At 38.4% G+C, this 17,315-nt stretch overlaps 1 protein-coding gene across 9 annotated transcripts in view; it reads left to right on the top strand.

The window, feature by feature from the left end:
- The window catches only part of TLCD4 (TLC domain containing 4), a 98,274-nt gene that overhangs the window by 74,558 nt on the left and 6,401 nt on the right, over window positions 1-17,315 (top strand). For 8 of the 9 annotated variants that reach the window (XM_077746129.1, XM_077746127.1, XM_077746130.1 and 5 more), the window contains one exon: window positions 7,785-7,858. In XM_077746129.1, the coding sequence (XP_077602255.1) occupies window positions 7,785-7,858 (74 nt within the window). The remainder of the gene's footprint in view (window positions 1-7,784; window positions 7,859-17,315) is intronic. The other variant, XM_077746133.1, reaches the window with a different exon arrangement.

Raw genomic sequence — 17,315 nt, 5'->3', positions numbered from 1 at the left:
CATAAAATGGGGAAGATGAGGACGGTGGGAGGGGTAGCCATACACTCCTAACAGCAGCTGTTTAAAAAGTATTTACCATACTTACAGAGATATGGAAATGCAGTTACAGAAATTCAGGAATAGCCACAAGTCATGGAGTTCAGAAAGGGCGCCTTAGTTTGCTGGCACGGTCATTGATAACCAGCTTCTAGCTGTTTTCCTTCTGATCCATCGCTGTTAAGCAGGTCTCAAATTCTCCTACCTCCTTTTTTTTTTCTTTTCAATTGAAGTATAGTTGACATACAATATCCTATTAGTTGCAGGCTTACATCATCATGATTTTATGTTTTTATACATTGCCAAATGATCTCCATGTTAAGTCTCATAGCATCTGTCACTGTATAAAATTATTACAGTATTATGGACTATATTCTCCTTGCTGTACGTTATATCTTTATGACTTATTTATCTTATAACTGGAAGTTTGTACCTCTTAACCCCCTTCCCTTTCCATTCGGTTAGCCCTCTGTCCCCCCCGACCCCCAACACTCCTCTCCTCTGTCAACCATCGGCTTGTTCTTGTATCTAGAATCTGTTTCTTTTCCCTTTTGTTTGTTCATTTTTTTTCAGATTCCACATATAAGTGAAATCATGATATTTGTCTTTCTCTGTCTGACTTATTTAATGTAGCATAAAACCCTTCAGGTCCAGTCCATCCAGATTCTCACATATGGCAAGATTTCATTCTTTGATGACTGGGTAATATTCTGTTGTATATAAATACCACATCTTGTTTATCCATTTATCTATTGATGGGCACTTCAGTTGCACAACAGTTCAGCTGTTATAAACAATGCTACGATGAATATAGGTGTTCTTGTTTTTTTCAGGTAGATACCGAGAAGTGGAATTGCTGAATCATATAGTAGTTTTATTCTTAATTTTTTGAGGACCCTCCATACTGTTTTCCACAGTGGCTGCATCAGTTTATATTCACACCGACAGTGCATTATCTTCCTCCATACCCTTGCCAACACGCATTTTTTGCCTTTGATACTAGCCAATCTGATGGGTGTGAGGTGATATTCCCCACCTCTTACTTGCCTGCCTACTTTTTTCTGTCTTGTTTCACTAATCTAAATGTATCAAGTTTTGGAAATTAAATATCAGACCTTTTATTTTTTATCGTAACACATTTCTGATGACCTCTAATTCTTTTCTACTGATCTCTACAAAATTAAAATCTGGGTATTTCTCTCCTTTTAAAATGGCATACTAATATTCTCATCAGAATGCTCACCCACTCAAATAGGTTTACAGGACTCTTAGGAATGAATTGGTTTTGGAGGTGATTCTCCTTGCTTCACACTGAGGAGCAGGCAAGGTTCAACTCGGGAAATATGCACCAGGCACTGTACTAGGCTTTATGGATAGAACAGTAAACGAGACACAAGGAATATAGATATTTGCAAGGGTGTAAGTAGTCTAACAGATAAGCAGAGAAATCTGTTGAAACACCTGACCCAGCTCAGGATTAAGGAGTCAGGAAAATATTTCTAGACGGATGTAGCTAGTCTACCTTGATATCGCTGTAGGATCTGATGGGGGATTTGTAAATCTTCACTGATTACAATTTCATAGAAGTTTGGAGCTGGTTTCCTGAGGGCTTAGAGATTCCCAGATCATCTGTAAGCTAGGACAGTGGTTCTCTCACTTTAGTGAATATTGGAATCCCCTGGAGGGCCTGTTAGAACTAGATTGCTCATCTGACCCCCAGGGTTACTAATTCAGTAGGTCTGTGATGGGGCCCAAGAAGATGCCCATCTAGCAAATTTCCAGGTGATGGTGATGCTGGGATGACACTTTGAGAACCACTATGTTAGATATGAGAGAACCATTTTCTTTGGGAAGAGATGAGAGAAATTAGAAGAAAAGGCAGGATCCTATGCCCAGGTTTTTTTTTTTTTTTAATAAACTCAAGAGGTTTTTTTCAGTGTGGAGATACTGCATTTTGGTTAAATTTAGATGAAAGCAACATATCAAATTGACTATTTTTACTAGTAAATTTTAATATTTAAAGACTATTATAGAATCAGGTTTTATCTGATAGAATTTGATACTTTGGTTAATAGTTACTTTTAATTTTATAACAATTTGAAAGTTCAAAGAAATAATCTTCTAAACTCTCAAAGTCTTAGACGTAGTATATTTAATAAGGTTTTTTTTTTGTATTTTTTTAAGTTCACTGGAGAGAAATGTTTAGAATTGTTTCTTAAAATTTAAGAGTAAGGCAGTGACTACTATATTATTTCAATATTTTGCATGACTTTGGAGTGTCTGCTTGAAAATATTTTAGAAATCACTAACAAAAACTTAAAAAATTTCAGTATTGCATTTCATATTTGGAAAAATGATGTATTTAAAAGATACAGTAAGTAATTTAGCAACACTTTGGCTGAACTTAGGAACATAATTAACTCATATTTTATAGCAATTTGGTCTGTCATATTCTCTAAACATTGGATAGAATGCCATACATTTAAAAAGACTAAACAAAAGAAGATTATTAGGAAAAATAGATTGGAAAAAGAGCTACCTTTAATTGAGGGAGAAAGGCAGTGTTACAGATGAGAGAATTTATCTTTTAAAAAAAGTAAATGTTTATTACATACGTGAAGTCATTATAAAAGAGGATAATACTATTCAACTATTTCTGACAATTTTCTGTGTCTGGTTCAAGTAAGAATCTCACTAAAGTAACTCTTTTCTTTGCATTTTTTGCCTTCCCAAGAGTCATGTTCTAGTTGGCTCTTCTCCTTTGCCCTACTCGCTGAAGAATTTAACTATGGGGGGAGAGAAAAGCAGAGCATTTCGGCTTTTTAATTTTACTGGGATGGTCTCCAACTAAACACAGTTACTTATTTTCCTGACCTTTTCTTAACTGAAATATTCCAACCACTTCCTTTGGAAACACTCACCTAAACTTTAAACAAATCGCTAAAACTCAAAAATAAGTCCACAAAGCATCCAGGAACTTGGAATGTGAAATGCAATTTGCTTCCTATTACTTGGAAGTGCTTCTTTGTGCTGGATGAGTTAGAGACATCAGACATTTACTCTTTATTCATTCCTCTTTCTTAGAGCTAGGAATGTGATTTTGATTATTAAAATGAAAAACTTTATCATTTGGGATTCATTATAATAAAATTCACAATAAAGATGGGAGTGGCCTCCCCAAGTCCATCCTGGTTTTCCTGTTTTACCCCTGAAAATCCCACATCCTGTGAAGTCTTTCCCTTTGATGCAAAATAACTGTGGCAACCATGATTTGCAATTCATAATAATGGATCATTCATTGCCATATTACACTGAATGATACCATAGGAATGTTTTGTAATCACGAGCATTAACAGTCATCTTTGCCCATTGGAAGTTCAGATAATGAGAACACGAACACCATGATACCAACACCAGAATGCCCCAAAGACCACCAGTAAAGACTGTTACAGTTACTATATATGGAAATATGTATAATATAAGTATATAAGGATGTTATTATGGATGGATGGAAAGACACATGTGTTAGGAAATTAGATAACTAAAAGAGACCAGACTGTACAATATGCAGAAAAGAATTTAGGATTGAGCATTGTTATGGTCTGAATTATATCCTGCTGGAAATTCTTATCTCAAGGTTCTGAGCCCTAGTACTGCAGAATGTGACTTTATTTGCAAATAGGGCCATTACAGATGTAATTATTTAAGTGAACATGAAGTCATAGTTGAATAAGATGGGTCATTTAATCCAATATGACTGATATCCTTATAAAAAGGGGAAGCTTGGCCACAGATATGCACACAGGGAAGACACCCTGTGAAGATTGGAGTTGGGCTGCCTGGAAGCCAAGGAACTTCAAGAAACTAGGAGAGAGGTCAGAGCATATCCTTCCCTAGAACCTTGAGAAGGAGCATGGGTGTGCCAACACCTTGATCTTGGACTTCTAGGCTCCAGAACTAACTGTAAGACAATACGTTTTTGTTGTTCAAGCCACCCAGCCTGTGGTACTTTGTTATAGCAGCCCTAGCAACCTAATATGGGCCTGTCTACGGATGGGGATGGAAAAGCACCTAAAGCGACTGTGTCTTACAAGTCTGGAATGAGACAGGCAAGTACATCTAAATGGAGCTGTACTTTTTTCATCTTCTCAAAGACACTGACACTCAGTTGAAAAAAATGGCAGACATTGAAATAATGAACTTGGACATACCACATGGATATATACATTTTATAGTTCCCTTGACTGCTCTATGAAACTGAGTAAAGTTACATTATCTGATTCAGAGGTTGCAACTAACACATCCTGTAGGTGGAAAAAGGGGTAAATGCTGGTACCAGATGTGTTGGTTTCTTACAGTATAGAGAGCTGATTCTGTTGGATCTTCCCAATGATCATACTTTATTTCCTCTAGCAAATGTTGAATGGAACCACAGCACTAAAAACACATTCCCCTAGCTCTTAGCTACTGGGATTTGAAAAAAGGAGTCTCAAGGTGAATTTTTGACTCCTATGACGATTATAAAGAAACCACATAAAACAATAATTGTTGATGTGTGGTTCCAAGATGAATTAGATTTTGCTCAATCTGTCTGCACACAGTGCAAATGTAAACTTGGCAATTCCATTCAGTCTATCCACTTCTCGCCAAAGAAAATGAAAAGATATTGCCTGTGAAACATCTTCCACATCTTGCGTAGAACAGTGCCACAAAGGGATATGATTTGCTTACCTCTGATGTCGAGGCTTTCATAATGAATGTTCTTTCTTACCTTTAGCTTCCTCAAAACCTGCAGAAACAATGAGAGATTTGACTTCATGGAAATGGACGGAGATGGCTTCCATAGGCCTGTGCCTATAAGATAGCTACAATTGTTTTTAAAAATTTTTTAATGTTTTATTTATTTCTGAGAGAGAGAGAGAGAGGGAGAGACAGTGTGAGCAGGGGAGGATCAGAGAGACACAGAATCCGAAACAGGCTCCAAGCTCTGAGCTAGCTGTCAGCACAGAGCCCGACGCGGGGCTCAAACCCCCGAACCGTGAGATCATGACCTGAGCCAAAGTCGGACACTTAACCGACTGAGCCACCCAGGTGCCCCAAGATAGCTACAATTGTTGCCAGCACACATTGGCCAGCTATAAAATCGTATGTTTAGAGTATGAGGCAAGGAGAATATCCTGTAATTTGGAAATAAATCAAGGATGAGAAGACAAAAAGTATTACATTAAATAATCAGATATTTATGTATCGTTTCTTTAAAACTGATGACTGCTGAGGAACCTGTAAGCAGCTAGAAAAGGATGAACTGTCAGCACCTCTGTAACTTAATGTAGTCTGTAGGTTGTGACAAGCATACAATGGAAGAATGGCTCATTTGGGGGAAATATGACTGCTTCTGAACTCAAAAACGTTACCAGACAACGGTAGCCACATTGAACAGGATTTTCTTTGCTAGAACTGTAACTTATTTGGAATCCATCCTGTGTGCTTTGAAGTACTGAAAAAGGATATTTTATTTTATTTTTTATTTTTTAAAAATGTTTTAGTGTTTATTTTTGAGAGAGAGAGAGAGAGTGCACACGCCGGAGTGGGGCAGAGAGAGAGGGAAACACAGAATTTGAAGCAAGCTCCAGGCTCCAAGCTGTCAGCACAGAGCCTGATGTGGGGCTCAAACCCAAAAACTATGAGATCATGAACTGAGCCGAAGATGGACGCTTAACCGACTGAGCCACTCAGGTGCCCCAAGGATGAATATTTTAGAAATGGATAGTTTATATGATGAATTTGTACATGCAAAGGACCTTAGGGACAAATAGCTGGTCTAGCAAAACAAACCTATAGATACAAAGTGGATGGACCTTTTGAGAGAGCTGGGAACTTAATTCTTAGAACTCTAAAAAGCCTGCTGTTGCTAGTAAGTAAAGTCTCAAGTATTCTATGCTCACACCTTTGTTAAGAAAATATTTAGGTTGAGGTCATCCTACTGGACTGATGCCAATAATGTGGATTCCTAAGAGCAGAGCTAAAAGTCAAAGTGAATTTTACATTGGACTGTATTTCATTCCTGGGGGGAAAAGTGTGTGTGTGTGTGTATGTGTGTGTGTGTGCGTGCGCGCGTGTGTGACTGGCACACTGTAGGCTGTAGGCAGTTCGGAGAAGTAATACTGGAAAAAGAAACAAATAAAAATATCCTGTATTGTGGATAAGAAGATGTCACTATTACTTTTTTATTAAATATAGGTAACAACTAATCAGTCCCATTGTATTTACATTCTCCCTTTTACAAAGTCTCAGATTTATGTTTCTTAAAAGTATACAATAATATATCTTTCTAAATTTAAATATCCAAAAGAAAATTAAAAGGACAGAAGGAAACCTAAAAATATTATTTTCATGCATTTTATTTGTTAAATTAGTCCTATTCTTAATTACTACTAATTACCGCTGTTAACTAATCTTGTTTGTTTAAATAAAAGCCTTTGTTGTAACAGAAAAGCGAATAATACAGAACAATATGTAATTTCAAATAAACACTGATTCTTCATATTTCCATGATAAAGTCCTAACACACGTGCACAGTTATTTCTCTTATGTTGTCATGTGCATTGGACAGGTATGGCCACGTCTCGGTTGACTTGAGGTACAGTCAGTCACCCCTGAGCATGGTACGCACCTTACCCGCTGCCTTTGGCCCTCCTATTCCTCCTCATCACAGGCTTCAGTTTCACTAAGGCCAGTGAGTCTGAGATTATTACAAGTTCTACATTAGCCTTGGAAAAGCTAATTCTTAAAACCAGCTCTGAATTTTTAATCCCTAAAATAATTTCCATGGAGAAGAACTGAAATTCTTCAAATAAAAAGGTTTTTTTTTTTTTTATTGTTTTATATTGTTCCCATGTGGAAGGCAGTGTGGTATAGCTTTTAGGACCAGTGTTTCTGAAGCTCCATGTATACCTAATGTTTTGGGGGCAGGTAGGAATATTTCTTTTTATGTGCAATCATAATTCTGATGTAACTAGAAGTGGGGGAATGACTCTATTTACCTAGTAACAGTTTTTAAATGTCATGATATTTTTGGAATATATGCATTTGGTTTTCTTTCTAATGCTTATTAATTCCCTACTTTTCCCATTATTAAATTCATACAGTGTACTAGGCATCTCATTTCTAAATTCAGAAAGGTCCTGAAAGTATGTGTTTTAGCTGTAGGAACTTCCAATTGACAAATGTATTTTTCAGGTCAAATGTGATAGATCAGTTTTAGCCTGTGTTGTTACATTTGGCAAATAAGCATCTGCTCACAGGCTCACATGTTGTTATTTAGGATAGAAAGTACACTTTTGAGATTTTAAAGGTGCTTTTATTAATGGATATAAGAATGAGTTTCTATTAGGTATTTAATTGCTCTAAAATGCCTCAACTGAAATTCACACTATTTTGATCATTATTTCTACAGCAATTTGAGGATTCTGTTACCGATGGCTATTTGCAGATTTCATTAGTTCAACATGAGACAACAGCTTAAAATCTGTTTTTATAAGCAAACATAAGTGTACAATATACTGTCTTTTAAAAATAATGTAGAATTCTAGTGACATTTCTAATTTCTCATGAAGAAAATCAGCTAGGAGACTTGGTCTATTTTGACATTGATTGTTATGCTGAGAAGTTATTGAAGGTTGCTTTAATATTTGGAAATTTTGATAAGAATGTCCTCCCTGACACTGTTTTTTATGTTTATCATCCAGAAGAATGGAGTGCTGGCATACATTGGGAATTTTCGCCTACTTGCAGAACTTTCCAGCCCTTTTGTGAATCAACGGTAGGTTACTGATATCATTATTTTAAACTTATGCTGTTTACCTTTAGTTTGGGGAAATTTTTTCCCAAGATCATAAAATGAGAATATGTGATATTAACAATTATTACCATTGTGCAGATAAGGAAACCAAACCTTATAGGGGTTAGAGAAACTTATCCAAGATCCCTTAGCTACAAAGTGGTGGTCCTAGCTTTTGAACAGAGCTCTTTTGGAAGGGTGATGATGCTTTATTATACTTGGGTTTATCTTGGGTCCCATTCATACTTTTTATTTTTAAGTTTATTTATTTACTTAGAGCATGTGTGAGCACTTGTGTGCATGTGTGGAGCAGGGGAGTGGCAGAGAGAGAGAGAGTGGAGAGAAAGAGAATCCCAAGAAAGTCCAGACTGTAGGTGGGGAGCTCTACGTAGGGCTCAGTGCGGGGCTCGAACTCGAGAACTGTGAGATCATGACCTGAGCCAAAATCAAGAGTCAGATGCTTAACTGACTAAGTCACCCGGGTGCCCTTCCTATTCATATTCTTGACACCAACTTATTCGCAAATTCTGATATTGACATCACCTTCGTCCGTCATTTAAGAAAAATAGTCTTGTAATTTTAGATTTACAGAAAAGTTGCAAAGATAGCACAGGAACTCATATCCTCCTCACCTAGTTTTCCTGTTGCTGATGTCTTCTATTACCATGGAACGTTTGTCAAAACTAAGAAACCAGCATCGATACTATACGATCACTATTAGGTGAACTCCAGACTTTGTCAGATTGCACCAGTTTTCCCATTAGTGTTTTCTTTTTTGTTCTAGGATTGAGTCCAGACTGCCATGTTGCATTCAGTTGTCATGTCGTCTCAGTCTCCTGGGGACTGTAACAGTTTCTGAGTCTTTCCCCGTTTTTCTGACTTTGACAGTGTTAAGAAGTACTGTCCAGTTATTCTATAAACTGTCCCCCCAGTCTGGATTTGTCTGTTTTTCTTATTACTGGATGGAGGTGATGGGGTTTGGGGAAGAATTCCATGGAGGCAAAGTGCCCTTGTCATCACACTGTATCAGGAGGTGTGTAATGTCCACATGACATCAGTGGGGATTTGAACTTTCATCACATGGTTGAGGTGGTATTTGCCAGGTTTCTCCACAGTGAAGTTTTTTCTTTCCCTTACTCTATTCTTTAAGAGCAAGAGACAAAGTATAGCCTACTCTCAAGGGAGAGGGGGAATTAAGCTCTACCCCATGGAGGGAGGTAGTTGCTCATATTTGCCAATGGATTTATTATGATGCTTTATTACCCTTACCTTGTTATTTAATGAGGTCTACTGATGTTGTTTTCTGTGTAATGTTGGCTGTTCCTTTCACTCCATATCCATGGTCCTAGTTGGGGACCTTCGGGATGTCCGTGGTTCACTTACTGCCAGAGCCTTCCGACTGACTTCCCTCATTCCAGATTCACCCTCTCTTCAGTCCTTTCCTTACAGATCTGCCGACGTAATCTTCCCTGTGTTCCACTTTCTATACCTTATTTTCTCCTAAAAATGGAATCCTGTTTAGTCTCTTCTTTGACTTTGACGTTCATTGCAATGTGCTCCCTATGTCTCCAGATTTATTTCTTACTACTCATTAGAGTCAGTTTTAAACACTTAGTGTCTCATGTACCTGTGGGTTATTCTGACATTTCTTTCTTTCTTCACATCCTCCATTTCCCCTCCACCTTTGAAAATTTTACCTATCTTTAAAATCTTAGGTCAAAGTCTCAAGCCAGGGGAAGCTCCCATGATTGCATGTAGACTTTTGTGACAAAGTATAGAGATAACGCAGAGAATTGGGACTGTCAAATCAGACTCATGTGAGTTAGAGAGTGTACCCGGTATTAAACCTTACTAATAATCTCAAGGATCCTGGTACATCAGAATGGCTCCCTGAGTCCTTTTTGCATTGGGCACCCTCTGGAATAAAGTTCTCTATGAGGGCCATGAGCAATATGTGTAGTTCATATTGAGGACATAGAAGGAGCTTTCTTGGTGATGACACATCTCCAGATAATACTCAGATAATTACATAACTTATGTAACATTCCCCACGAGGTCAGGCCCCATAAATCCGTACATTCTAGGTTCCTTTGCCATAAGCAGTCCTAAGAGTAGGTAAGTCCTAAAAGCACTCCGTGGATGAGAGTCTCCTGAAACACATACCATTAGTCTGTTTATCGGGAGGTCTGTCGTTGGTATGCTTACCAAGCAATTAGCCTGATCTTTTTTTTTTGCTGAAGGTGGGAGGGGTAGGAAGAAGAGTGGTCCTTCCACCCCCAAAACAGGAAAGAATGGATTATGGATCTGCTGCTTAACCTTTTCTTTCCCAAGTTCTTATATACTGCCTTATTTTGTATGCCCCTCTTTCAGATAGTGTAATCTTATTTTAAAATAAAATTTTTAATGCTTGTTTATTTTTGAGAGACAGAGGGAGCATGAGCAGGGAAGGGGCAGAGAGAGAGGGAGACACAATCTGAAGCAGGCTCTAGGCTCTGAGCTGTCAGCGCAGAGCTCAACCTACGAACCATAAAATCATAACCTGAGCCAAAGTCGGACGTTTAATTAGCTAACTGAGCCACCCAGGTGCCCTGGTGTAATATTTATTTGAGGAAGATAATCAGTTCTTTGGGCTCTGCCATTTAATTTTTTAAAATAATAATTCTTCTGCAGTCCTCAAAGACTCTGAAATTGTGGAAGTATAGAGCAAAGAGCATGTTCTTTGAAGTCAAAAGACCCGCATTCAAAACCAAGCTCTCCCACTTACCATTGCATATGAGTGGAAGATTAATCTCTCTAAGCCTGGTTTCTTACCTATAAAACAGGGATAATGATGCCTATAGGCCTCATAGTTTGTTGTGAAGATTCAATGAAATTTCGTGTTTGCCATTCAGTATATGTTGGACAAATGCCAAATGACATACATATTCAATATGCTAACACCCAGTGAACACTAGAAGTGCATAGTTTATACCTCCTTTCTCTACTTTTTAAAAAAATCTTCTTTTTCTCTTTAATTCATTAAAGTTAGGCTTCCTCTTCTGCCATTCTGCTGGAACTGTTTCATTAGAGGCATCCGTGACTTCTAGTTGTAAACTCTTGTGACCTCCCTTGGTGCCTGTCTTGTGTCTCTCTGTGGACTCGATGCTATTTATCACCTCCCTGTAAGGCCCAGCTCCCTTTGCTTTCATGACACCCCACTCATCCTATCCTTGTATTGCTCTGACTGTCCTCTCTCAGTCTCCTTAGTAAGAGACAGTTCTGTACGTGCCCCAAGGCTCTCTTCTAGGCCTGCTGATCTTCCCCTGCTTCTCCCTGGGGTGAGGTTCTATTTTCAAGGCATCAGTGATAACCTGTTTGCTCATTTTGGCATAATGGACAATGCATGAATTTTAGAATCAGATACACTCAAGTTGCAGTTCAGCCTTGCCACTTACTTGCCCTGACCTTGGGTAGGTTATTTAACATCCCTGTACTACGGTTGTGTTCTCCTTAAACAGAACATATTTAATATTATGCACTTGTGTTATAGTCAAATGTTTTCTCCTCCCAGGTGCCACATCAAATTCAACATGTCTAAAATAGAATGCAACATATTTCCCTCTGTAGTCTCTTCTATTCTCTCATTCAGCATGTGGCCCAGCCATTCTTGGTCACTCCTGCTTGACGTGTGGGAATCACCTTTGACTTTTTCTCCCTCACCTACATTTGGTCCATCACCAGGTCCTACCAGAAAGCCTCTTGACTATTTCTTACCTTGGCCACTGACTCTTTGTCTCTGCTCTCAGTGCCCCCGTTCATCACCTCTTGCATAGGCTACTGTACCATTCTCTAACCCTGCCCTGCCCAGTAGGGTCACCACAAGCCACATGTAACTATTTAACATTTAAATTAAGTCAGAAATTCAGTTCTCAGTCTAACTTGTAACATTTCAGATGCCTCACAACCCCACGTGGCTAGTGCTACTGGATTGGGGAGCACATCTAGAGAACATTTTCATTATTGCAGAAAGCTTTTTAGGACAGTGCTGTTCTAGACTGCGGGTTGGCAAACTAACGCTTGAGGGCCCAACCCACTGCTGGTTTTTTTTTTTTGCAAATGAAGTTTTTTCGGGGCCAGCTCTATTCCCTTGTTTGCATGACTGCTGATCCACCACCACAGCAGAGTTGATTGTGACAGAGACTGGAGACAGTACAGCCTCCAAAGCCTCTTACTTTATGTCTGCTGTCTCCTTGGGGAAGAAGTTTGCTGATCCCTGCTCTAGACCGCCTACCTGTCTCCGGTCCTGTTACCCTTTTCTCTCTCTTCTCCATTAGTATCTTCATTCATGATCCCCCTAAAACCCCAAAACAAACACACACCTCCCCTGGTTGAATCCCCTCAGTGGCACCTGCTGCATTACAGGTTAAAATGTGGGCTCCCTAACACGATACAGAATTTTCCAAGTATAGCTGTCTTCTCTCTTTCCACCACATTTTCCCCTCCAAAATCTCCTCTCATTCCAACTTGTCCATATGCTGAAAAGGTCTCCTGGCTCCTTACTCATCCTTCAAGACTCAGCCTGAGGATTATTGCCATCGCTGAGTCCCATCTCTTTCTGGTTGAGCTTGGTGTCCCTCACCTGTGCTTCCACAATAGTGACATATATTTACCCCATTATGATTAGTTATTTTATAATAGCATTCTCTCGCTCGCTTGCTTGCTCACTGTCTCTTCTGAATCATCTCTGTGTTCATTAGATCAAGGGCACAGTTTTGTTCACAGGTCCAGCACTCCAACATTCTCTGGCATGTAGTAGCCATTTAATTGCTTTTTGAAAAAGTAACCCCGGGAAGTGATCAGTTAAACTTCAGCATCTCTTGAAGGTGATTCAGTTTATGAGATTTTGAAACAGGAGAAAATTAACTCTGACGCTTAAAGGAACTTCCATTTGTTTTTGTTTGAAACTCTCTGAGAACTCAAAAAATTAGAGATAGCTTAATTCTATACCTTTATCTAAAAGCTTTGAGTCTTTAGTAAATTAAGAAAGGGAGGAGTGTGGTTGGAACAAGAACAAGAAATGGTATAATGGAAGAGCAAGCAGATAGTAACAAAATCGAGTGCAGCCACTTAAGCTCTCTTAGAGTTTTCTGTTGGTTAATTGTCTTCTTTATAGTTTGTGGTATTTTTATATTTTCTCTGTTTTGGAGTTTATATAATTTAAGAAGACACATGGGATGCATGTGGTGGCTTCTAGAGGAAAAGAGGACTAAAATAAAGCTTAGACACCTGGATTTCAGTTAAATTTCTGCTGCTGAGTTTTATCCATGCATCAGGCTTCTTGTTACAAAAAAAGGTAATTAATTCAGTGGTGGTAACTTCTTTCTTTCCTAAATGCCCTTAACTGTCATGAGGACATATTTATGCATTGTTATCAAAATTTGATATCTTATAAGAACTTTATACATATGCTCCTTAATATGTTAATTCAGTACTTACTAAATACCCCCTCAGTACCTAAATGTCCCAGTCCCTGCCTCCCGGGACCTTCAAGTATGGTGTCTGGTGGCCTGTCTATGTTTCAGAAAATAGGACTTAAAAATAGAAAATAATGAACTATAAAACAAGACATTAAGTGAAAAAAAGTGCTGGTATTAATGGTATAAAACAGCTGCTCTCAAACTTGTAGATCTCATAAATTATTGAGGACTAGAATGAACTTTTATTTCCTGTGGGCTTATATCTATTGATATTTGCCAGATTGGAAATTCAAACTGCGACATTAAAAATATTTATTAATTCATTTAATAGTAACAATAATATTTTATGTTAACATAATGTTTTTTGTGTGAAAAATAACTACATTGCCAAAATGAAAAAAATCTTAGTGGGAACACTGTCCTGGGTGTACATTTTTGCAGATCTTTCTGATGTCTGGCATGATGGTATTTAGCTGGATTCTCAAGGCTGCCTCTGTTTTCAGTCTGTTGTGAAATGTTGTTTTGGTAGAAGCATATGAAAAAAAAAACACAAAAAATCCTGGCCTCTCAGAGTTAATAATGTAGTAGGAAAAGGTAAAAGCATTTTAGTAGCCTTTTCAAACAATTGTGGATATCCTTCTTTAACATTACACCAAAATATACCAAGAGGTAGTTTCTTAAAGGTTAGTTAAATGTAGAATCTGAAACCATATCAACAAACTTTCCATACATAGTTACATTGAAATCCATTGGTCTTTCTTGCACTTTGAATCTTTTGCCCATGCCTAATTATGTAATATCGTGCTTTGATCATTTGTCATTTGGGTTTCTGAGTTATGCAGGTCTTCCAAATGTTGGTACGTTTATTAGGAATATTTAAAAAACTACATTAGTATCACCACTGATCTCATTTAAAAAGTCTCTAAGTATTGGGAGGCTACCAAATTCATAGTGGCAGATAAAACTTTTCCAAAATTCTGATTTTCATTTGAAAGTTCAAATTCCGTTATTGGCAACAAATATGGACAAGCTGCTTTTCTCAATGTGACAAACTCACTTTTCATTTTTGAGAAAATGCCTGCCAAATGCCCAAGTTGAAATAACCATAGTTTTCCAGAATTTTTTTTTCAAGTAAAAATGATGTTCCATGGAAAAGGCATGTAGTTGAGCTCACAGTTCAGATCATCATCCAAGGGTTTTCCCTGCAGACAACTATTATACTGTGCAGCAGACCTGTGTTATGTATACTTCCTGTTTTATCACACAGAGTATTAAAAAGATCTACTCAGAGACTGTGATGCAATGAAATTATTCTTCTTCATCAGGGGCATTCTTAAGTGAAACTGGTTTTACCCCCTTTTTAAAAGACTTTTTCCTTTCTTTCCTTCTCTCTTTCGTCCTTCCTTCCTTCCTTCCTTCCTTCCTTCCTTCCTTCCTTCCTTTCTTTCTTTCTTTCTTTCTTTCTTTCTTTCTTTCTTTCTTTCTTTCCTTTCTTCTTTCTTTCTTCCCCTCCCCTCCCTTCCCCTCCTCTCCTTGTTTTGTTTTTAACTGCAAGAGTGGGGCAGTAGAGAATTCAATGTCCACTATACCATTTTGCGCCATTGCTGCAATTTGTGCTGAGATGGCAGGTGTATCTATCAGTGCTTCACACCGTCATTACAGAAGTCAGCCCGAGGAGCAAGGTGGATAATAATTTTAATATTATTATGAAATAGTTTTCCCTTGTACACCCTCCAGAAAGTCTCAGGGGTCCAGGAACCACATTTTACGATCTATTATTGGTTAATATTTATCATGCAAATCTTCACCTGAGAAGGTGGGACCCATCCTTAACATATTTTGGGATGATTTTAAAAGTGGGAGGGGAGGGGAGGCCCTCCATTTAAGGAGGAAGAAATGAACACGAGTTTTTAAAAAGTGGAATAAACATGCCACGTGAAAGAGAAACCCAGACTTATAGGATTAAAGAGTATGTCTTAGGAGGAGTCTGGATAGGCATAGAGGGTGTTGAGTGTCAGAGATTGCTGATCGAACTTGATCCACTGGACAGTGAGAATGTAGTCTAGCGGAGGAAGACATTCTGAAAATAGCCCTGAGTTAATTGTCGCTTTTGGTATTTGTAGAATAGATTGGAAGACTGGAGGCAGAATGGCAGGTTAGGAGGTTAGCAGACAGCTCTTAGTTTTGTGAATGAATAGCGTGATTTCATTAGTCCAGAAAATAAAGAGGAGTCCAAATTAGGCTGTGGGGATAAGAGAAAAGATGACAAAATAGAAATTTTCAGGGAAGAAAAAGTGAATTTGGCCATGGATGAGAAATTAGAGATAGAGAAAAGGGATGCGTTTAGGATCATTTCTCCATCATACCTTTGAGGAATGGGCCCATGGAAAGAAATGGGGTATAAGGAAGACTGGGGGTGGGGGTGGGGGTGGGGAAGGTGGTGGGTTTGGCTTGGAGATGTTAGATAAGAGGACAAACAGAGCATCTGAGTGGAAATGTAGTGAGAGGAACAGAGAGGAATTTTGGAAGGATCAGATAGAGGTGACATTTGAAGCCATGAGAAAAGATGGCATTTAAATGATAAAGTTGAATTGAAGCATAAGATAAGGAAGAATACATACAATGAAAGAATAGTTTAGAAGGGGAAGGAGAGCCAAAATAATGTTGGGGTGTGGGAAAACTTTTCTAAAGTTAAATTCCTGAGCCCCTACAATTTCAGGATTAATATTTACTAAATGCCAACATTTACATGCTTGAAAGAATTACATTTGCAACCAGGGTGTAACTGGGGTCAGCTCACTGCCCAGTTTCTGTGTAGAGTCCCAGAAACGGTACAGCATCCAAAACCTTTTTGGAGTTTTTCCAAGGATGTCCACAAAGATCCGGTTTGTTACTCACAGAAACACTTCTTAAAATTCTCTTCGCTCCTCTTGAACTCACAATATCTCCGGGACCCTGCAGTTTTCCCAAGGCTCATTCAAACTTCTGATCCTTAACTCCCAACTCCAGAAACTCCCCAAACCATCGCTGTGTGGAGGGATTGATTGTATGCTCCCATTTTCTTTTCTCACTTTTTTTCTTTCTCTATCTGCAAGGAGCCCTTCCTGCTCTTTCCAGATGTGAATTACACCAGATAATACCTTGTCTTTACACGATTTGTAGTTAGTACCACACTCTGCACGGTTAACTCCCAGGACTTAATTGAAAGATTCAATTTTCTTTAGAAGGGCAGTGGAGGAAAAGGTGCTAAATGAACAAAGACAGATTTTCCTCTCTGGGGTTGCGTGAGGATTATAAACGCCTACAATTTGCTATCTTTTCTGTACACCTGTCTTAGTAATAACTGTGGACGGTGGGTAAAAGAGTGTTTTCCCTCCGTTCTTTCTCCTCACATGCATGTCTTCTTTCTTCCTCCTGCCCGTTTCCCTTTCAGCTTCAATACATATATTCACAAACTGTTAGCCTTTTTTTGATAGAATGAGAGTTCGAATTAGGGAAGAAATAGATGCCAACAAAATCAGTGGTCCTTCTGACGTGAGAGAGGAAGATAAGAGTAACTATATAAATATTTTTTCACCTTGTATTAATATATGAGCTCTTCCTTTTAAAAGAGACTGGCTTAAAAACCAGGCACCAGTCACATGGAAAAATTGGCAGACGATGAATCTGGTGATTGCATAGTAAAGCCAAAGGACAGGTTCCATAAGTCTGGATTTTTTTCATAATCACCTTTCCACACAACCAAAAATTTGGAAAGTACGTGAAGTACTTGGAGAACAGGAAGTAGTCTGGACTAAATATAGAATAGGACTTGTGAGAAGAGAAAAGGCTAGAATGGTAGAATCCAGGGAGATCAATTGGGTTGATGTAGTCATCGAGGTAAGACATACTGAGGATCAAAAGTTATAACGGCAGCAGTGGCGATGGAATGAATCAGGGAAGGATAAGGAAGACTTTTAGCAAATAACATAGACAAGGCTTGG

Source organism: Crocuta crocuta, unplaced genomic scaffold (assembly GCF_008692635.1).
Source record: "Crocuta crocuta isolate KB4526 unplaced genomic scaffold, BGI_CrCroc_1.0 scaffold48, whole genome shotgun sequence".
In the NCBI taxonomy this organism is placed as follows: Eukaryota; Metazoa; Chordata; class Mammalia; order Carnivora; family Hyaenidae; genus Crocuta; species Crocuta crocuta.
This window is presented reverse-complemented; position numbering and strand designations above follow the sequence as displayed.